Source organism: Peromyscus leucopus, chromosome 16_21, assembly GCF_004664715.2.
Source record: "Peromyscus leucopus breed LL Stock chromosome 16_21, UCI_PerLeu_2.1, whole genome shotgun sequence".
NCBI classification, from domain to species: domain Eukaryota; kingdom Metazoa; phylum Chordata; class Mammalia; order Rodentia; family Cricetidae; genus Peromyscus; species Peromyscus leucopus.
Genome location: NC_051084.1, coordinates 9,318,592 through 9,341,237, shown reverse-complemented (window position 1 = coordinate 9,341,237; position 22,646 = coordinate 9,318,592). Strand labels below are relative to the sequence as shown.

The following is a 22,646-nucleotide window of genomic DNA, read 5'->3' as shown; positions in this document are numbered from 1 at the left end:
GTGTAGCAGAGTGTAGCATGAATCTTAAAAGTTCTTCTTAATAAAATCAAACCCAGAGCCAGGTATTGGGGTTAAAGTTGGAAGATCAGAGAAGCAGAACAATCCACAGCTTCCTCACCTCGCCAATTCCTCAGCTGATCCTGTTTCTTCAGACTGGAAGCCTCTGAGACCTCATCCAATTGAATCTCAGCTGAACTGCTGCTCAAAAGCCTAGAAGCTTAACCAGCCTAGTTCCTGGTCCTCATGCCTTATATACCTTTCTGTCATCACTTCCTGGGATTAAAGGTCTTGTTACCATGCCTGACTGTTTCCAATGTGGCCTTGAACTCACAGAGATCCAGGCAGATCTCTGCCTCTGGAATGCTAGGATTAAAGGCGTGTTTGCCACCATTTTCTGACCTCTATATCTAGTGGCTGTTCTGTTCTCTGACCCAAGATAAGATAGCGTGCACAGTATTTTGGGGAACACAATACCACCACATGATGCTCCACTACCATCTGTGACTCCAGTTCCAGGGGATCCAGTGCCTGGTGCACCTATGTACTCATAATCAAAAGACAAATACATCCAATAAAAATAAATTTTAAAAATTCATTTTGAAAAATACTCCACTGGCTCCCTCTCCCTCTCCTAAACTAGAGTGTGATTCCCAGGGGCTGAGGGCACAGAGCTGTTCTGTCAACATTGTTCCAGCTCTGGAGCAGGACAGGGACTGAAGACTGAAATAGGCTGTGCTGAAATGCAAATGTTCAAAGCAGCATAAAGTTAAAAATACAAAAAGATTTCATTTTACAGACCTACTGTGCACAGTGGGTCACAGCCTCGTTCCAGGAAGAGCACACTGTGTGTGTGCTCATCTTTGCACTTGAGCCGTGTGTTAGTTTTTAATTGCCACTGAACAAGACCAATTTGAGTTACTTAAATGGTAACCTGTAACAGACCAGGACATCCCCAACATCAGGAGAGTTCCTGCAGCTACTGATCCCCCTTTCCCAATCTTCCCTACCACATTAGACCCCTCAGGGTCTCACTTTTTAATGAGAAAGAGAAGTGTTAGTGTCTAGGGCAATAGTTCAACATGCTGAAGAAAGAAAACAGGACTGGGTCGGAGCCCTCAGGGAATAAGGCTAAGGGGACCCATGCTGGCTGCGCTGCCCCATTCCTCCTGTCCACTCTACTCCAAGGGTCTCAGGTCTCAGGCTGCGCTGCCCTCATCAAACTTAGAGCCAATGGAACTCTCCATCCTTTCCCACCTGTGGGAAGAAAGCACCTTGTTTTCTTTCAGGGAGGAGGCAGAGCCATGGAAACCAAAGGAGGTTGCAAAGCCTGGAACCAGGAAGTTTCCAGAACTCTGACATAGACTGTGATATCTATTGTTGGTTGTCAACCTGACAATTTCTAGAATTAAGGAAAACCCCAAATCAGAGGGCACACCTGTGAGGGATTTTTGCTTAATTTGAAGTGGGAAGATCAACTTTTGATCTGGATCTTGGCAACAACATTTGTGTGTGTGTGTGTGTGTGTGTGTGTGTGTGTGTGTGTGTATGTGTGTGTGTGTGTTTCCAGATAGGGTTTCTCTGTGTGACAGCTTTGGCTGTCTTGGAACTTGCTTTATAGACCAGGTGGCCTCAAACTCACAGAAATCAGTCTGTCTCCTCCTCCCAAGTGCTGGAATTAAAAGCATGAGCCACTACACTAGAAGACAACAACCTTTAATCCTGATTGAGGGTGGAAAGACCCACCTCTAGTCTGGGCCATGCCTTCTGCTGGCAGCATATACCAGGACATGGAAGAAGGAAGCTTGCTCTCTAAGCCTGCTTGCTCTTGCTGTCAGAGGCTACTTCTTCAGGATTTAGCACATACTGAAGACCAGCTGAGACTCCAGCCTAGTAGACTGAACAATTATTGGATCCTTGAACTTTCTTTTCATAGCCAGCCATTATTGGATTAGCTGGACCAGAGCCTATAGGTCATTCTAATGTATCATAGATAGATAGATAGATAGATAGATAGATAGATAGATAGATAGATAGACATTCATTCAGTTCTCTTACTCTAGAGAACCCTGACTAACCCAGATTTTTATAACAGACATGATTCCAAAGCAACAGAAATATAAGAATGAATCTTTTATCTATCTGGAATAGACTTTCTAATTTACCAACACCTACAGCTACCAAAGCCTTTCCAGGTACTATGTGTCTCTTGGGAGCTGGAAGAGCACTGAAAGTCAATGGTGTGAACTATTTTACACTCTTAAGGAGACTAATGCATTTGATTTTCCTGATCCACCGATTGTGGGTCACAGTGGATTTGTTTATCCCATATAAAACTATTAACAGTTTGTAGAAAAATAAGGAAAATGATGATGCTGGTCTGTTGCTCTTAGCATCTGTGGATTAAATTGACTGAGGAAAGGAATGAGCTCTATGATAAAATCTACCAACTTCTAGTGTCTTAGTGTGGTGATTTGAAATAAAATGGCACCCAAAGGGAGTGGCAATATTAGGAGGTGTGGCTTTGTTGGAGAAAGGGTGTCACTATGGGACAGGATTTGAGGTCTCCTTTGCTCAAGCTTCCCTCAGAGTGATAGTCAAATTCCTGTTGCTTGCAAGATGTAGGACTCTCCGCCCCAGCACCACATCTTCCTGCATACTGCCATGCTTCCCACCATGATAATGAACCGAAACTCTGACACTGTAAGGGAGGCACCTCAATTAAATATTTACTTATAAGGGTTGCCATGGTCATGGTGTCTCTTCACAGCAATAAAAACTCAAACTAAGACACTCAAAATACAGTGAATGGCAACAGTTAACACAGTGATAAAACTGACATGCTTAAGATGGGAATAGAGTCTAGAGGTTTCTAAGTGTGACCTGGAAGAGAATCTTCGCTCCAGCAGCCACAGAGTTCACGTTGCAGAAAATAAAACTGAAGCCCTCATTATAAGGTTGGCTGAATGACAGCAAAAATTCACATCCCAGCCACGAAGAGTATCAGCAGTTAAAGTAAGGGTATTAATTGGTACAAAAAATAAATGAGATCCTGTAACTTGGGATTCGGATGTGTGGCAGGACCCTACTGAAGAAGAGAAGTTTGACCCCTCAAATTCTCAGGGTTTATCTCACCTGAGGAAGTAGTCTCTTTACCCTCAGTCCCACCTCCTGAATACACCTTTGACTGACCAAATTAATCCTTCCTTTTTTGTTAAGCCAGTGGTGACTTTCTCTGAAGGAAATGCCAGGCAAGACAATCCTGATTTCCCTCAGTTACCTCTAGACCTTCACCAGACTGCAGGCAGAGCAGGATCTTTGGGGAAGGGAGAAGGGAGAAGCTTAGTACCTGAGGAGGGCGCTACACTGCTAATGAGTTTAATGTGTTTGCAAATTCATTCCAGCAGAAGTCTGGGGAATATGTGTGGGAATGGATTTTAGGGTGTGGGATAATGGTGGAAGGAACATTAAAACTGGGTCAGACTGAGTTTATTGATATGGGCCCTCTAAGTGCAGATTCTAGATTGAATATGGAAGCTCCCACAGTTTATAAAGGTGTCAAAAGAATGTTTGAAATGGTTGGCTGAACCATTTGTCAAAAGATGGCTTACTGATAAGGACTTGGAGATGACTGATATCCCTTGGCCTAGTGATGATGAAGGGATTCTAAGGCTCAGGGAAATTGCAATGCTAGAGTGAGTGTGCTGTGTAAAAACTACTCCTCCACCATGGGAAGGCCCAGAAGACCTGCTCTTCACTGATCCTAAAGACACAAAATGGTGAGGGGGCACCAGCACGTTTCCAGAGTCTTGTCACCCTTTTCCTGCTGCTCAGTTGGATGAATTAAAGGGAATGAGTTTACTTGGGTCCAAAGATATCAGGGTCCAAATGGCAGCATGGAATTGCTAAAGACAAGGTGATCACAGTTACTGTAATGGTCAGCACAGGCAAAGTTAATTTTATGGTGGCATGATTCACATGGACTTTTGGTGCTGGATTAGTCTTGATGTTTCCAGGTATGAAATAAATAAGAAGCTATCTTAGCCAGTGTTATATTGCTGTGAAGAGACACCATGAACATGGCAAATCTTATAAAGGAGAGAATTTAATTGGGGTTTGCTCACAGTTTCAGAGGTTTAGTCCTTATCATCATGATGGAGACCTTGGCAACATGGAGGCAGACATGGTTCTGGAGAAGTTGTTGGGAGTTCTATATCCAGGTCCTTAGGCAGCAGGAAGAGTGAGAGCCACTAACCCTGGCTAGGGCTTTTGAAAACCAAAGGCCACCACCAGTGACACATGTCCTCAAGCAAGGCCACACTGACTCCACACCTCCTAATCTTAATCAGTGCCATTCCCTGATGACCAAGCATCCAAATATATGAGTCTGTGGGGTCACTTTTATTCAAACCACCGCATTTTACTCCTAGGCCCACACAGCCTTGTAGTAACGTCATAATGCAAAATGCATTCAGTCCAACTTCAAAAGTCCCCATAGTCTGTAACAGTCTCAACACTGTCTAAAAGTCCAAAGTTCAAAGTCTCTTCTGTGACTCATGGTATTCTCTTGACTGCAATTCCTTGTAAAATGAAAATAAAAAGGCAGATCACATACTTCCATCACACAGTGTCACAGGAAATACATTACCAGTCCAAAAGGGAAAACGGAGCATAGTGAGGAAATACTGGGCCAAAGCAAGACCAAAAAACCAGGTGGCAAACTCCAAATCTGCACCTCCATCTCTGATGTCAAAACACTCTTCAGATCTCCAACTCCTTTCAGCTCTGTTGACTGCAACACACTTCTCTCAGGCTGGTTCCACAGAGTTTTAGCACCTGTCCATAAGAGGTGTCCATGAGTACCATTCCTTCACACAATGGCCTGTCAGGGCCTCCATGCAGGGACACCCCTGATACACATGACGGGCCTCAGCTGCTTTCCTTAGATGCAGAGAGATTCCACAACCCCATGGACCACTTCCTCCATGGAAAGGACAACACTTTGCCCTTACTGGAGTGGACACTTATTCTGGTTAGGGATTTGACATTCATACACATAATTCTTTACCAAACCCACCATTCATGGACTTATAGCATGCCTTATCCACTGCCATGGTATTCCACAGAGTGTTGCTTCTGAGCTCACTTCACTTCACAGCCAGAGAAGTGGGACAGTCGTCCACGATCATGGAATCTACTAGTTTACCATGTTTTCCACTGTCCTGAAGCAGCTGGTCTGTTAGGAAAATGGAATGGTTCAAATGGTGCTTTTCCTGACCCGACTGCCTGGCCCCAAATAACTGACTCAGAGGCTGGATGTGAATTATAGAGGCTCAGTCAGCAGCTCAGGCTTGTTACTAGGTAACTCTTACATTTTAAGTTAACCCATATGCCTTATCTATACTCTGTCACATAGTGGTACCTTTATTACTGTGGCACATTCATCTCCTGCTCCCTCTGCATCTGGCTGGTGACTCCTGACTCCACCCTTCACCTTCTCCTCATCCTTCATTTGGTCACCCTGCTTCTATTTCCTGCATGGCTACTGGCCAGTCAGCATTTTATTAAACCAATTTGAGTGACAAATCATTACAGATTATTCCACAGCATTCCCCCTTTTGTCTAATTAAAAATGTTTTAACTTTAACATAGTGAGATTATATACAATAAAAAGTTATCAAGTAAGAATTACACTATCTAATCCATTTGCATTTGGCAAATTAGATAAAGTACTTAATTGTCTATCTTAGTGATTCTAAAGTTTTGTATCTAATTTACTTTCTATTACAACTAAGAAAAACTATAGTTATAACTATTTAGTCTTCAACTCCATCAAAGACCCTAGAAGGGTGAAATTTTACCTAATGACAGGGACATCAGGCTGCCAGGACAGTCACCCAAAGTTCCCTTCTAACATTGGGGCATCCAATAAATGTCTCTTTCCAGTTCACATCCAGGCAAATCTGGAGGATGAACTGGTCAAGGAGGCTCTCAGAACAGTGAGGCTCTCCCCTATGCCCATCTGCCCCCACCTTCCCCTGGAATGTCACCTTGGTGTCCCCTCTGGTTTGCCTGTGACTTCGTCCTGACTTCTCATGGTCATTTCCCCAGGGTGTGGATCTGCGACACTATTCGAAGCAGGTGGAGCTGGAGCTGCAGCAGATTGAGCAGAAATCGATCCGGGACTGTATCCTTTAGCAGAGGGAAGCCACATGGGGTTCGGGGAGGTGTGATGCAGGTAGCTGAATGGAATGGCATCTCTTAGATCTCTGTCACTTTGGGGAGAATTCAGGAGGAGGTGCTGCTGGTCTGCAGAGCTCCATGTTCACCGTGAAGCCCTTGGCTTTTGTGGGTCAGACATCCAAGAGAGTGAGAACATAGCGTCTCTGCACAATCAGATCACAGCCTGCGATGCTGTCCTGGAGGTCAGTGGCCCTCGGCTGTGGCCCCTGACAAGCTCGGACCGGTCACACCCTCTGCTCCTGGTTTAGTTGTTGTTAGTAGTTTGTGTCCCCTTGGCAAGTGAAGATCTCCCACCCTCCTGGGCTGTTGACTGGGGTATTCACCCAGACACTTGGTGGCACACTTGTCCCCATCAACCCTGTGCATGCCCACAGTGTTTTCTGTGCATGCCCACAGTGTTTTCTGCCCTCCCTGTAGCGCATGGAGCAGATGTTGGGAGCTTTTCAGAGTGACCTCAGCTCCATCAGCTCTGAGATCCGGACCCTGCAGGAGCAGTCAGGAGCCATGAACATCCGACTTCGTAACCGACAGGCAGTTCGGGGGAGACTTGGGGAACTTGTAGATGGGCTAGTGGTGCCCTCCACTCTGGTCACGTGAGTTGCTGGCTGGGAGGGTCATACTGTCCAGAGCAGGTGGTTGGGCTGGGTTACCTACCCAGTTTACAACACGGGTCTAGGCTGAGGTTTGTCAGGTGCAGTCTAGAAACCAGGTGTGCTGGCTCATGCCTGTAATCTCAGGCTCGGGAGGTCCAGACAGGAGGATTGCTGCAAGTCACCAGCTTGGACTGCAGAGTGGGATTTTGTTAAAAAAAAGAAGTGCATTCTAGAAATAACGGATGGGTTAATAACTCCTAACCCGCTTTAGCCACCACAGGATAGGACATAGGTTAGGAGTGATCCAAGGTCAGGTGTGTAGTGGGGACCTGTAGGGGGCGGGGCTCAGGAGTTGAAAACTTGGTCCATATAATGAGGGTATGAGATCATGGAGAAAGGTAAGAAAGACATGAGCTGTGAGGGGTGTGGTTCGGGTGTTTCAGGACTGTTGAGGGTCCCTTCTGATCACCCTGTCCTCCCTGCTCCTCAGAGCAATTCTGGAAGCTCCAGTGACAGAGGCCAGGTTCCTGGAGCAGCTGCAAGAGCTGGACGCCAAGGCAGCCGCAGTCAGGGAACAGGAGGCCAGAGGCACAGCTGCCTGTGCAGATGTCAGAGGCGTGCTGGACCGGCTCCGGGTCAAGGTGGGGAGTGGACCCCTAGGGTCACTTCCCATGACCCCCACTGCTTCCCTGCGGGCGGTGCATGTTGGCCCTCACATTCCCCTGAAAATCTAACGAGGCTAGAGATGTGCCTCAGTCGGTAGAGGGTTTGCTTAGCGTTCACAGAGCCCTGGGTTCCCTCCCCAGCCCTGCAGACATTGACGTGATGGCCCTTGTCTGCTGTCCCAGCACTCAGGAAGTGGCAGAGGAAAGATCGGAAATTTCAGAGTCGTTCTCTGCTATGAAGGGAGTTTGGGGCCATCCTGAGATACATAAGACCCTGTCTCAAAAACCAACAGCATAGAAACTAAAATTAGAACAGTACAGAGAAGATTAGCATGGCCTCTGTGTAAGGGATGACATGAAAATTCATAAAGCATTCCATACTTAACAAAAAGAAAAACAACCTGAAAACATAAGGCAGGGCCTGGTGGTAAGCGATTTTACCCTGTACTTGGGAGGCAGAGGCAGGGGGACCTCTGTGAGTTCTACAGAGTGAACTACAGGGTGAGTTCCAGACCAGCCAGGGCTACTCAGAGAGACCCTGACTCAACCAACAAAACATAAAACAACCAAAGTATTCTCTCCATTACCTTTACCTTCACGTCTGTCATCTCCTAACTTTCTCCACAGGGTAAAAGCCCGCAACCTCATGGCCTGTTTGTCCCCCACATCTAGGCAGTGACAAAGATCCGCGAGTTCATCCTCCAGAAGATTTATTCGTTCAGAAAGCCCATGACCAACTATCAGATCCCCCAGACAGCCCTGCTGAAGTACAGGTCGCCACCCCGGGACAGGTGCAGGGTGGCTTGTGAACTTCTCAGCAGCCAGCATGGACGTCCAGGGGTCTGACTCACCCTGGCCCTTCCAGGTTTTTCTATCAGTTCCTGTTGGGCAACGAGCGAGCAACAGCCAAGGAGATCAGGGATGAATACGTGGAGACGCTGAGCAAGATCTACCTGTCTTATTTCCGCTCCTACCTGGGGCGGCTCATGAAAGTGCAGGTGAGCCAGGCAGGGAGAGGTGCCCCTAATAGTGGCTTGGAGGAGGGATGGAGCTCCCCACCCGCTGGTGGTGAGGAGCCATGGTTCAGCTCTCTGTTATTTTCTCTAGTACGAGGAAGTTGCCAAGAAAGATGATCTAATGGGTGTGGAAGACACAGCAAAGAAAGATATCCTGGATCAGCTGGGCAGTGGGGGCTCACACATTTAATCCCAGCACCCGGGAGGCAGATACGGGTGGATCTCTGTGAGTTCGAGGCCAGCCTGGTCTACAGAGCGAGATCCAGGACAGACATCAAAACTACACAGAGAAGCCCTGTCTTGAAAAACCAAAAAAAAAAAAAAAAAAAAAAAAAAAAAAAAAGGAAGAGAGAAAGAAAGAAAAAAAAAAAAAAAAAAAAAAAAAAAAAAAAAAAGAAAAAGAAAATAGAAAGATGTCCTGGATCAAGGAACCTCAGGCTAAGCTCACAGGCAGGGTGCTGCCCCAAGGGTTCTGCTTTTCACCCTCTCTGTGGGGTGGAACCTTTGAGGATGTGAGAGCCAGATCTTCCCCTCCCAGAGGGTTGTAGACTCCCTGAGGCCCATTACAGGTCAGATGAGGCAAGGCCCTGGTTCTAGAAAGGGGTGTCCTGGTCATAGTTAGCTTCTGGGGTCCCTCAGGTCTTGGCTCCATGGGCCTGGTGTGGTGGATCTCGGTGATTTCCCTGACTCTGACCTGGTCACGATTCTTCTCGAAGCCGTCCCTCCGAAGCAGGAACACCATCTTCACCCTGGGGACCCGGGGTGCTGTCATCTCCCCCACTGAACTCGAGGCCCCCATCCTGGTGCCCCACACTGCCCAGCGTGGAGAGCAGAGGGTATGATGAGCCTACCCCTCTGTGGTCGGGGTTGAATCCCCTCAGGTGGGGACTTTGGTGGCCCCTGGCCTGCTGTGATGTGGGGGGCTAGGAGCCATGCACTGAGGCACACAGAGGGAGACTGCTCATGGGGTGACTGTCAGGGGTTGAAGAGGATGTGGGGGCAGCAGCAGCCGGAGAGAGGGCGTTCCTGTGTCCTGTGCCCCTCTTCAGTGCCTGTTCAGGGCGCTCCTCCCAGCCTGGAGGTCAGGTGTGTGGGGTCTTCTGAGCTCTCGTATCCTGAGATGTGCCTAGGCCCCATATCCACGGGGCCAGTGTCCGACCCCACCCTTCTCTCTGCCCATAGTATCCGTTCGAGGCTCTCTTCCGCAGTCAGCACTACGCCCTCCTCGACAATTCCTGCCGTGAATATCTTTTCATCTGTGAATTCTTTGTCGTATCTGGCCCAGCTGCACATGACCTGTTCCATGCTGTCATGGGCCGCACACTCGCCATGACTCTGGTAAGCCCCGGATTCTGTCTTTTACCCTCCATTCTCAGGGCTCATCCACAGCCAATGGGATCACAAGCGGCAGTATTGAAATCAGGGTGTCCCATTCTACAGAGTGTAAACCTTTATCTCACAACATGACCCCCTAGGGAGCCCTCAGAACTCGGGGATCCTGTTACTTCCTCTGCTTTTCCACAGCAGAGAGCAATACCTCTAAATCCTGGCCCTTTGCCTCCATCCCAAGCTCAGCCCTGGCTACTGCTGTGAGGAACTTACAGAGTGGAGGCCTGTGAGCAAGTCAGGGCCCCTGGAGGGCCTGTGGACAGGGAAGGAGGGGTCTCCCTAGCCAGGGCTTTGTCCCGTAGAAATGTCCATCCGTTTGCTCACAGCCACCCGAACAGCAAACTGACATTCCATTGCCTGCCTGTTGCTGTATCACAGAAACACCTGGAGTCCTACCTGGCCGACTGCTACGACGCCATTGCTGTTTTCCTCTGTATCCACATCGTTCTCCGATTCCGCAACATCGCAGCCAAGAGGGATGTCCCTGCCCTGGACAGGTCACCGAGCCCCGGGCCTGGGTGCCTAAAGGCTTCAGCTTTTTTTTTTCCTGAGACAGGGTTTCTTTGTATAGTTTTGGTGCCTCGATCTTGCTCTGTAGACCAGGCTGGCCTTGAACTCACAGAGATCCACCTGGCTCTGCCTTCTGAGTGCTGGGATTAAAGCATGCACCACCACCGCCTGGCCAAGCTCCAGCCTTTTATCTTACACAGACAACTCCATCCTGACCCTGACTCTTCCTCACCTGATATCCTTCCCCCTCCTGTGTGTGTCCCAGAGGCAGCATCGGCCACACGCGCATACACACACACACGCACACGCACACACACACACACACACACACACCATTCCCCTGAAGCGCTGCACTCCCCCGGCCTGCCAGCACCCCAGCCAGCTGACCTGTGATTCTGATTAAGCCCGCAGGTACTGGGAGCAGGTGCTTGCCTTGCTGTGGCCTCGCTTTGAGCTGATCCTGGAGATGAATGTCCAGAGTGTCCGCAGCACCGACCCCCAGCGCCTTGGGGGCCTGGACACTCGGCCCCACTATGTGAGGGCTAGTGAGGGTCACAAGGGGATCTTGTGGCCACCCTCAGTGGTGGGTGTGGTGGTCACCCTCAGTGGTGGTGGTCACCCTCAGTGGTGGGGTGGTCACCCTCAGTGGTGGGGTGGTCACTGCAGGAGGAGGGAGGGACTGGGGACAGGAGTTGCAGAGGCAGCTGGGAGGTTGTGTCTGCCAGGCAGGCTGATGGGAGTCTTCCCACCTGCTCCTAGATCACAGCCACTATGCTGAGTTCTCCTCTGCACTTGTGAGCATCAACCAGACCATCCCCAATGAGCGCACCCTGCAGCTGCTGGGACAGTTACAGGTGGGGCTGGCAGGACAGACTTCCCTCAGGGGCGGGGCCTGTGATCTGGCTTTCTCCTTCCTGCCTCTGTGTGGCTTGTGCAGGTGGAGGTGGAGAATTTTGTCCTCCGAGTGGCTGCGGAGTTCTCCTCCAGGAAGGAGCAGCTGGTGTTTCTGATCAACAACTACGACATGATGCTGGGTGTGCTGATGGTAAGGCTGCTCCCCCGGGGGTCCCCAGGGCTGTCAGCCTCACAGTTCAGTGCCTGAGCCCTGATTCTGGCAGTGTCTGCAGGGTGGCCTGACTGGATGGGGGTGGGGGTGCTGGCCTGAGGCAGCTCCCAAGTTCCTCCTCCTGGTGTCTTCCTCAGGAGCGGGCAGCTGAGGACAGCAAGGAGGTGGAGAGCTTCCAGCAGCTGCTCAATGCTCGCACACAGGTAGGGCCTGGGCGTGGAGGGAGACCTGGTGCTGCTGGGCTGACCTCAGTGTGCAGCCATTACGACTCACTGCCTTGTTGCTCGTCTGCTTCACTTAATTTTTCTATGATGTTAATAACTTAAGAGCAAAATAAAACTATAACTGTGTATGTATGTGTGTGCACATGTCAAAACAACCAGTTCTGCTCTGCATGGGATTATTAGTGTGTGTGTGTGTGTGTGTGTGTGTGTGTGTGTGTGTGTGTATGTGTGTATGTCTGTGTGTGTGTGTGTGTGTATGTGTCTGTGTGTATATGTCTATGTGTGTGTTGTGTGTCTATGTGTGTATGTGTGTCTATGTGTCTATGTGTCTGTGTGTCTATGTATGTGTCTGCATGTATGTATGAGCACGTGTGCAGCACATGTCTTGAAGCACATGGAGTCAGGACAACTTCAGGACTGGGCTCCTCTCTTGCTTCTCCACTTTGTGTTCTGGGGTCCAGTGGCCAGCTCTTCCCCCTGAGCCAGCTCATCGGCTCTTGGTTTTGGAAGAGACAATCCTTGAGACTTCCTCTACACCTTGTCAGACCACCACCTAAAAGTGGAAGCTCACGGAGGCCGGCTGCTCTGTGGAGCGTCACCTCCTAGTCGTCCCAGTCCAGGCTGGGGTCCTTTGTCCCTGGACTCCTGACTCTGTTCCGACTGGCATGTCTCTCTAGGAATTCATTGAAGAGCTGCTGTCTCCCCCCTTCGGGGGTCTGGTGGCCTTTGTGAAGGAGGCTGAAGGTTTGATTGAGCGAGGACAGGCCGACCGACTTCGAGGGGAAGAAGGTATGAGGCTGTTGTCAGGGACCGTGGGGAGGTGACTGGAAAGGACAGTGAGGTGCAGCTTACAGGTGGCACAGCAGGGAAGACCTGGCTGGGGGGTAGCAGGGAAGCCCGGCTTGATGGTGAGCATGGCTGTGCCCCGGGCAGACCTTGCCGGGGTGGATGGTCCCCAGGCCTGGTCACACTCTGACACCCTCTGTCCTCCTGTGGCAGCCCGAGTCACTCAGCTGATCCGGGCTTTGGGAGTTCCTGGAAGGCCTCCGTGGAGTCTCTGAGTCAGGATGTCATGCGGAGTTTCACCAACTTCCGAAATGGAACCAGCATCATCCAGGTGCCTGCCACCCCAGCCCTTTGCCCGTGTCCCACGCGTGGGTGTTTTCTCGCTCTTTCCTCTGGGAAGGTCAGCGACCAGCTGTGTCTGAGCTGTGAAGCTCTGACCGTCCTGCCCCGGTCTGTCTGACCCCCGACTCCCCTCTGTGCAGGGGGCGCTGACCCAGCTGATCCAGCTCTACCATCGCTTCCACCGGGTGCTGGCACAGCCGCAGCTCCGGGCGCTGCCGGCCAGGGCGGAGCTCATCAACATTCATCACCTCATGGTGGAGCTCAAGAAACACAAGCCCAACTTCTGACTCGGTCCCCGGGGTGGCGGCTCCCATGCGCTCTGAATGTCACACACTGACACTGGGACCTGACGGCTCCCACGGGCTCTGCATGTCACACTCTGTCCCCTGGGTCCCCTTCCCCTTCCTGTTGTCTCTCAGGCTCCCACACTCCTCACCGCCTCCGCTGCAGGATTCTGCCTCAGCAGAGTGTGCAAGTCTGCTCCTCCCTGGACGTGGAGGGGACGTTATCATTCCTGTCCCTGTCCCTCCTCCCCTGTGTGTTCACACCTGTGAAAGCTCCCCCACCTCAGTCTCTGATCGACTCTCAATCTTAGGACAGGGCAGTGGAGGCCGCCTTCCCTCTCTTGTAGCTTGGTCGTCTGCGGTCTCCACTTGAACACTAACCCATCACCTCCTGGCTGGGGTTCAGGCTGTCTGTCTGTCTGTCTGTAGGCAATAATAAGCACTTAATGTACTGTGACAGCGTCCCTTCCTTTGTCCTGACGCCTTCGAGTTCTCCAGCATTTATTTCCTGTAGACCTCTCTGGTTCCCAGCCTTCGGGGCATGAGGAAGAAGGCGGGGTGGTCACCTCGGTCTGTCACTGTTTCTGACCCAGGGTGGCTGGGTTGCTTAGGAGGGACTGCTCTGTAGCTCTCCAGGAAGGTGGCACATGTCACAAGGCCTGGGGACATGGACAGCTTTGGGCCCTGTCCTGAGGCTACCGTGGGAAAGTCCACACGTCTGGGATTGTCTGTCTGAGCCCCTAAGTGGCTGTCACGGCTCCTCTGAGGGAGGGTCTGCACCCCTGCACCCATATGGGGCCGGGGTGGACCTGGCTCCAGAGCATACGTCTTGTCTTTTCCATGTGGCCCTTCCTGCTGCCCTGCTGATGTGCCCAGTGACCTGCAGAACAGAGCTTCTCAACCTTCCTGACGCTGCCACCCTTTGATACATTTCCTCACGTTGTGGTGACCCCAACCTCAAAATTATTTTCAGTGCTATGTCATAATTAATTTTGCTACTGTTATGAACCCTAATGTAAATATCTGTGTTTTCTGATGGTCTTCAGCAACCCCTATAAAAGGGTCTTTCAACCCCCTAAGGTTCGTGACCCACAGGTTGAGAACCACTGCTCTAGAGTGAAGGGACATCCTTGACCAAGTCTTTTGGGGGTTTTCAAGACAGGGTTTCTCTGTGCAGCCCTGGCTGTCCTGGAACTCACTCTGTAGGCCAGGCTGGCCTCGAACTCACAGAGATCACGTGCCTCTGCCTCCCAAGTGCTTGGACTAAAGGCGTGAGCCACCACCATCCAGCAACCCTGACCAAGCCTTAAAAGCCAGTGTGGTTTGTAGACCTGTAATCCCAGCTAATTGGGAGACTGAGGCATGGGATGGAAAACCTGCTTGGGTTACAGAGTCAGTTCAAGGCCATCCTGGACCAGGTCTTAAAAGTAAAAGTGCTGGTGGAGAGATGGCTCAGCAGTTAAGGGCACTGGCTGCTCTTCCAGAGGTCCTGAGTTCAATTCCCAGCATCACATGATGGCTCACAGCCATGTATAATGGGATCTGGTGTCCTCTTCTGGCATGAATGTGTATTGCAGCTAGACTGCCATATACATGAGATCAATAAATCTTTAGAAATTAAAAAAAAAAAAAGTGGGTGGGGGTGGGGAATGTCGTTCAGTGGCAGGAAGCTCGCCAGGCAGACAGCAGTCTATAGGATTCCTTAGACAATGGGGGAAATTTCAGGTGAAAGAAGCGTCATGTCCTCCACCCCATCACGTTCAGGTCCTTGGCCAGTGGCGGCTGTGAGCCCGTGCACCTAAGGGTCTGGCATGTTGGAGCCCAGAGAAGGGAAAGGAAGGAGGAAGACTCTTGATTGGGTCACGTGTCTCGTGGGCGGAGTCAGTGCTGTCCTTATGGACCTTGCCCTGTCCTCCACCATTTTTCCCTTCCTTGGGCCTAGTTTCAGCGTTTACAGTCTCTCTCTGGCTCCCAGGTTCCTTGAGACTTACCCGTCACAGTACTAGGCTGTGCGGGGCGAGGGTAGGGGGCGCGGGGGACACAAGCTCACCCCAGACCCGGCCCTGGAGTCCTTCATGGTCCTTTCTCTCTCACCACACCTTACCACCTACTCCAGCCCCTCCCCAGGTGTCAGTCTTGGGGACCCCTGTGTTCTGGTCTCTCCTTATAGCCCTGGCTGTCCTTGAACTTGCTGTGTGGATCAGGAACTCAGAGATGCTCCTGCCTCTGTCTCCTGATGGCTGGGATAAAAGGTGTTCAACAAGAAACCGGGGACCCTTTCTCTGGGTGAGTTACATCAAACTAAGTTAGTGGGCTGAAGTGTGGTTCAGTTAGGACGCGCTCAACATGCAGGAAGCCCTGGGTTAAATCCCGGGCCACGTCAACAACTAAAGAGAAGGAAGCTAACGCTGTGATGTGAGGGGCTGTGAGAGGACAGCCTGTTCTTCAGTGTGGTCCAGACAGCCTGGGAGGCTCCTGAACCCACCAGCAGTTGGGGACTCTGCAGCCTGCAGGCTGATGGGACATTTAACTTTGCCCTGTGGGTCTCGGGACCCTCGGAAGCCGCGATTCCACCAATGGCCGTCAGGGGGCAGCAGGACCCAGGATGGGAGCTGGTCCAGGTCCCTGCCCACCTGAGCCCCTGTGAGCTCTGAATGATGGGGATGCAGGGGGTGTCGCCCATGCCCCTTCATCCCTAAGCAGAGAGGGACTTTCCTTCAGCCCCGAATACTCTGTTTTGCGGTTTGCTCGAGTCCTTGTGATCTCCGGGCTGAAACTCAACTGCAGAGGAAGATTTCTCCTCAAGCTCCTCCCCAGATCATTACTCAACATCACAGTCTCCAGTTGTGGAAAATCTCTCTCTCTCTCTCTCTCTCTGTCTCTGTCTCTCTCTCTCTCTCTCTCTCTCTCTCTCACACACACACACACACACACACACACACACACACACACACACACACGATCCGGCACCTGGCATGCTGAGACAAGACAGAAAGATCAAGAATTCAAGGTCAACCTGGGCTACTGCAAGATTAAGAAAACAGGCACACAGGTCAGCAGGTCTGGGGCCACTCTGCAGGGGGAGCTGTGTCAATTTCCCCTTTCCTTGCTTATCTCCAGGACCAGTGTGAACATCTATCTAGTGCAGGCGACCCTGGAGTCGCGTAGGAGGGGCTTGGAGGTGACCCCTCGTGCTGTAACGACCCCCAGTACTGTTCAGGGTGGTCTGTCTTTAGAGAAATCTCATTTCCCTCCGTTTATTTTTCTTTCTTTTAAAAAATATTTATTTCTATGTGTATGGGAGTTTTGCCAGCATGTATGTCCATGAACCATGTGAATGCAGTGCCCCAGGAAGCCAGAAGAGGGCGGCATATTCCCTTCTTACAGGAGGGTGTGAGCTGAGAACCTAACCCAGGTCCTCTGGAGGAGCAGTGAGCACTCTTTATCCATGAGCAATCTCCCCAGTCCCATTCTTATCCTTGGAAGTGACATCATCTTCATTTTCATTCTGAGTTTTCTGTGGTTCTTTTTTCTGCAGCTCAGGGCCTCACTCAGTGGCTGAACCACCAACACCCCCGACCCCCTGCAGAGAGAGTTTGAAAGGAGAAGCTGTGTGTTCTCAGGGTCAGAGTCCAAGCCATGTACACACTGATCAAAGAGAAGGAGTCTGTCCCCACTGTGAGCACTCTACAGGAAGGTCTGATGTCCTCCAGCACCAACACAATGTGAACACAACTCACACATGGAACTTTCCAGGTGGCCAGGTTCTCCTGGAAGGTCCCCAGCTCAACTGGGTGTGTTGACAAAGTGCTTCTTATACTCTACCCATGTCTATGTTTTAATTTGTGGCCTCTGATTACATCTTTATCCCAAAGCTTTAGTGCTAGCCTTTGAAATAACCACAAAACCGTGTATTTGAGATTTTCCCCCCATATATTGGAAATGTGGCTCAGTGAATAGAGTTCCCACCTTGTACACCCAGGCCCTGGGTTCAATTCCTCAACACCTCCAAAACTAGGGTGGTGGCACACTGGATGGGCAGGAGAGATGACTCCGTGGGTACAAGGGTTTGCCACCAAGTCTGACCACGTGAGTTCAGTCCCCAGAACCCACAGTGGGAAGAGAGAACTGGCTTCCTAAGTTTTCTTCTGACTACACACACACACACACACACACACACACACACACACGCACACACATACACACACACGCACACACATACACACACACACACACATGCACACACACACACACACGCACACACACGGACACACATGCATGCACACAGCTGGTGCATTCCCTCATTTGCACATCACACACACACAGTAATACTATAAACACCTAAAATAGTTTAACATTTCCCTTGATTATCTTTGTATGGCTTACTTTAAGTACTGACGGTTTCTCCTCACAGTGTGGGTTTTGGACACAGGCAAATTCACCCACTGAAAGTCTGGAGGAAAACTGGACACAATGTATGCACTTGTGTTTCTGTGTTCTTCAACATGAAATCTTGTTTCCTCTTTTGATTTTCGTTACATTGATTTACTAATTCTGTGAGGGGATGGGTGTGTCATGATGCCTGTGTGAGGCTCAGAGGATAACTTCTGGGAGTTGGTTCTTCCTTCATGTGGCTTCCCTGGATCGAAGCTCAGGTCATGAAGCTTGGGGACAAGCCCCTTCACCCCTGAGCCGTCTCGATGGTCCCCTTGGAGACCAGTGGGTTTGGACTTTTCCTCTTGAAGGTTCTCTGCATTCCTGGACTTGGTCACAGGACAGCCGGCCACCCTGCATTGCAAAGGCTTTACTGCCTGAGAGTAGCAGCGTTGCTTGGGTTGCCCGGCCAGCAGGGTCTTCAACGGGACCTAAAGGGAGGGCCGGCGAATGAAAGGGACAAGAGACACAAAGAATGAGAGCAAGACAGGACGTCTGATCAAGCTCCAAAATTTTATTTTACTCTCAAGGCATATATAGGTAGCAAGGGGTTGTGAGCAGGAGGAGGACTTAATTATTGGGGTTGCAAGCAGGAAGGGACTTAGTTATGGGCTGTTCGGCCAGCAGGAAATGTTGCTCTGAAGGTTATCTATCTACCCTTGTCTAACTGTCTAATTGCTTAACTGCAGCTCATTCACCTGATATCTGAGAAGAGGTTCTGGTATCTGTGGGAAGAGTTCTGGTGCTATGGAGACTTAAGCAAGGCCTAGATCTAAGAAAAGAGGAGAGAAGCCCAAATATGGCAGCATGTGTGTCAAGGGTCGCTTAGGCTTATGGCTCCCTTGATCTCCTCCCTTTTAATTATTTATGAAGGGCCAAAAGGTGGGGCTACAAATTCGCCTGGTGGCGATGGGCGTTAACCAAGGAGGGGAAACATTGCCCTGATCCTCTCGGTTTATCATAGGTGTCTTTTGCTGGAGGAGGGGTCCCTGGATGTATTCATCCTTAGACGCCAACCCCTATGCAATCAGGGATATTCCTGGGGGACCCAGAGGCAGAAAGCTTGGTCCTCCCCTGCAGTGCCTTGGCCTCGCACCTTCCTTGGTACCCAAGCTCTTCCCAAGTGGGCAAGCTTGCATGTTTCTGGGTTTTCATGCAGTTCCCAAAGGACAGTCATCGATGAAAGGCTCTGAGTGGCCTTGATCGGCAAGATGAAGCCGACAATAATGGACCTGTATAGGTTTGGATGCCAGGGAGTCTATTTGTTTTTTGATGAATCGGGTTAGCCTGCAATTACAAAAGGACCCAAAGTTACCAATAACAAAATGCTGACTAATGGTCCTGTGAGAGGAATCAAAAGGGAGAACATGGATGATCTCCACCAGTCATCTGCCGAGGCAGAGAATCACTGCTTATGTAGCTCTAGGCTAAGTTTACGTAGCTTATTTATCTGGGTTTCTACCATCCAGACTCGTTATATAATAACAACACTCTTCCCTCAGAAAAAGGCATGTCCCACCCTTTTCTGCTGTCTGCAGGTCCAAGGCCCGTCGGTTTGTAGGGCAACCTGTACAAGGAGGTTAGCTGCCTCTGGGGGAGGACAGGGTGCTGCAGAAGCCCAATTGCTACCTGAAGTGTTTGGTAGGAGAGCTGTTGTTATGAGGAAGGACCCAGGGCTCTCCTGCCACCTGCAGAGACCAGGAGGTGATGAGGAAATTCAGCACAGGGCAAGAAGACAGCATTTGGCTTGGGCCATTCCATTCTCTCCAGTTACCTGTCCTTAGCAGAAGAAATGGCGTCATGAATTGTGCAGTCAGAATAGGGGCATCCTACGCTTTCCTCCCTCCAATAAATTTTGGAATTGTGGGCAGTCTGACCCCACACCCAGAGAAGAAAAAGAAAATTTGTAAGTGGGCAATATAAACTGCAGTCAGGTTGTATTCCTCCCAATCCTTCTTGGCTTGTGGGTGTTGGCAAATGTTGATCTCACGCCACCACTGCCGCTGGCGTGATCTCCTGAAGCTTATAAGAACCTTCTTAATAGACAAAATCTTAGACATGTTAGCAATATAACAGTGGTGAACTTTATCAGAGCAAAATTATGAATCCTTGGAGCCTCAACAAAGCATCAGGATAGCCAGAGAATGAAATCTGAAATGTGTCATTTATATATCTCCAAAGTCTTATATATCTTTTGACAAAAATTAATAAAATACATATAGAACAGAATCTTTAGTTCTAATCATATTTCTATAAGTCACCATGCTTAGCTGTTTCCAGTGTGGCCTTGAACTCACAGAGATCCAGGTTGATCTCTGCCTTTGGAAGGCTAGGATTAAAGGCGTGTGTGCCACTATTTTCTGGCCTCTATATTTAGTGGCTGTTCTGTTCTCTGACCCCAGATAAGTTTATTAGAGTGCTCAATATTTTGAGGAGCACAATAACACCACAGTGCTATTTGGGGAGGTGGAGGTTTAAGAGCTGTGACTTGCTGGAGAAAGTGTGTTACTGGGGAGGGAAGGGCTGTGAGAGTCAAACCATCTGCCTCCATGTTGCTGTCTCTGCTTCCTGTTTGGAACTGAAGATGTGAGCTCTCAGCTTCCTGCTCCCCCACCATGTCTGCAGCTCTGGCCTTGATTGTCTGCCGTGATGCACTCTTATCCATTGGAACTGTAGCCCAAAGAAACCCTTCTAAATGTTGCTTTGGTCATGGTGTTTTATCATAGCAACAGAAAAGTAATTAACACAAACATAATTAAAAAAAATAAAATTTGAGATGGTGTCACTATGTAGACGAGGCTAGACTTGAACTCAGAGATTCACCTTCCTCTGCCTTCAAAGTGCTAGGAATAAAGTATGTGCCAGTATGCCACACTAAAAATAAATAAATAAATAAAAAATAAATCTAAAAAAACAATAGCTCTCTGCTCTGTTCCTCCCATGCACTCTAGACACCTGCCCTTCTGCCCTCCACCTCCCCACACAATCCATCCTTGTTGATTCCCTTACACTGTATCACAGGCATCTTCCCACCACAGCACTTGCTCCAGGAGACCAGCAACTCTGTATCACTTCCCAGTGTGTCTTACAAACATGATTTACATCTCACATCTGGAACAGTCTCCGTGGACTGATCACAATGAACACTGCTGTGTCCCCTGCTTGAGGAGTGGATTTCCTCCACCCAGATGGAGACAGTGACAGCAGACAAAGGAAAACATCCATCCAGGGTCAGCTCGATGAACCCTGAGCTCACTGGTCACTCACAGGAACCTGGGTGAGTCAGGGGATAACCACTGAGATGCCCACCCCAGTGTGCATGTCACTCACACAGCTGCATCACTGCAGTCCCCTGCTCAGCTCCCAGCAGCTCCACTCAACAGTCTCCTCTCCCTCAGGAACTGCAGCTGGTTTAACCCTGAGAGGGAAGCGCTACATTGTGTCAGCTCCTTGAACCTGTAGCTTCTTGTGTTTCCTGAGCCTCCTCAGCTCCTCCTGGCTCCAGCAGGGATGTTTCATTCAAAAGGAAAATTCACACCCTCACCTCCCTCTTCTACAGAAGCTCCCTTGATTAATACAACCTCAGGCCACATGCTGTGAGTCGGGTGCAGCACCAGGTCCCCTCACACTGAGGTCAGAGTCACCTGAGCTTTCCCTCAGCAAATCCTCCCTCCCTCTCCACCTGCCTTTCTGATCCATGATCGTATTTATTTTTATTCATTCATCAAAAGTTTATGAGTAAGAATGTTTGCTGGGTCCCAGACACTGGAAGTCACCATCCCTCACAAGACAAAGATGTCAGCATCATGACAGAGATTGTCACCTTCTTGGTCTTCAAACATCTCAGCTAAGGTTCCTGGAGCTCCTGACTCTAGGTCACAAACCTAGAAAACTGCAGGGGCTGGAACCTGGAGCAGGGGTGAAGTAATTTCCATCTCTGGTGCTCCCACAATCTATTTTATAAAAGGTTCATTAATTGTATGTCTATGAGTGTTTTTCTTGGCTGTATGTGTTTGTACCATGTGCCTATCTGGTGTCCACAGGGGCACTGGAAACCATGGAACAGGAGTTATGGACGGTGTGAGCCATGGTGTGGGTGCTGGGATCTGAACCCGGGTCCTCTGCAGGAGCAGCAAGTGCTCTTAACCCCTCAGCCAATTCTTCAGTCCTTGGGATCATTTCTTTTAAATAAACTTAAATCTAGAGTAGAATCAGCCTGTAAATCCCTGAGTCACCACTGGGGGCAGCACCAGGATTCCCAGAGGAAGGAAGGGGAGGGGACCTTGGGCAGAACCCAGCTCCAACAGGACAGACTGAGATGAGACCCTGTGGATCCCTCCTCTCTGCCATCCTACAACCCGGGTTAGATTCTGAAAGATGGGGAAGGAGAGAACCTCAGGGAGGGGCCTGGAAGGAGGCAGGAGCCCAGGAGACTGAAGTTCATCTCCTCAGCCCACAGTCTCCTGAGTCAGGGGCTTAGCTGGGCCTTGGGGGACAAGGATGGACAAACACCTCTTTTTTTTTTTTTTTTTTAAAGATTTATTTATTTATTATGTATACAGCATGTATGACTGCAGGCCAGAAGAGGGCACCAGATCTGATCATGCATGGTTGTGAGCCACCATGTGGTTGCTGGGATTGAACTCAGGACCTCTGGAAGAGCAGTCAGTGCTCTTAACTCTGAGCCATCTCTCCAGCCCGACAAACACCTCTTAATGCTGTCACTCAGGGAGCCCAAGGGATAATGAGACAGGCACCATTCACAGGAACAAGAACAGGCCTAGTCCTCCATACAAACTAAAAAGACAAGAAATAAACAGAGAAGACGGGGTGAAGAGCCATGGCCAGGTCAGAGCCCAGGCTGACCTGTCACAGCAGCCCTGGCTGCTCACAATCCTGGGGACAGGACAAGGCTCTTGTCATCCCAGTGTCCCTGTGATCACACACTCTCAGCATGTGGTTCAAGTGATGAAGAGAACAGAGCCAGGAGGTGACAGAGCTGAGGAGTGACCATGTCACAGCCAACATTGGACTGAGCTCCACCTGGGACTCCTGTCACACTCAGCTCCCACAGCCTCATTTTGTCCACCAGATACA

General features: G+C 49.9%; 2 protein-coding genes and 1 non-coding gene across 4 annotated transcripts in view; 2 read left to right on the top strand and 1 right to left on the bottom strand.

Moving 5' to 3' along the window:
* Positions 1-22,646, bottom strand: part of LOC114686366 (H-2 class I histocompatibility antigen, L-D alpha chain-like) — a 293,638-nt gene that overhangs the window by 21,413 nt on the left and 249,579 nt on the right. The gene's annotated exons all lie outside the window — the stretch shown is intronic.
* LOC114687931 (vacuolar protein sorting-associated protein 52 homolog) lies at positions 6,084-13,572 on the top strand. The gene is given in 18 exon segments (XM_028862551.2): positions 6,084-6,184; positions 6,355-6,422; positions 6,658-6,833; positions 7,324-7,474; positions 8,171-8,271; positions 8,364-8,496; positions 8,606-8,663; positions 9,217-9,350; positions 9,697-9,852; positions 10,282-10,400; positions 10,825-10,958; positions 11,173-11,267; positions 11,351-11,458; positions 11,617-11,682; positions 12,381-12,492; positions 12,703-12,720; positions 12,723-12,820; positions 12,972-13,572. Coding segments are annotated over 16 exon segments (1,803 nt in total). The 5' UTR covers positions 6,084-6,184; positions 6,355-6,422; positions 6,658-6,660; the 3' UTR covers positions 13,119-13,572.
* On the top strand, positions 7,773-7,883 carry LOC114687938. Its single transcript, XR_003733731.1, has one exon. It is a non-coding gene; the product is annotated as a U6 spliceosomal RNA (small nuclear RNA).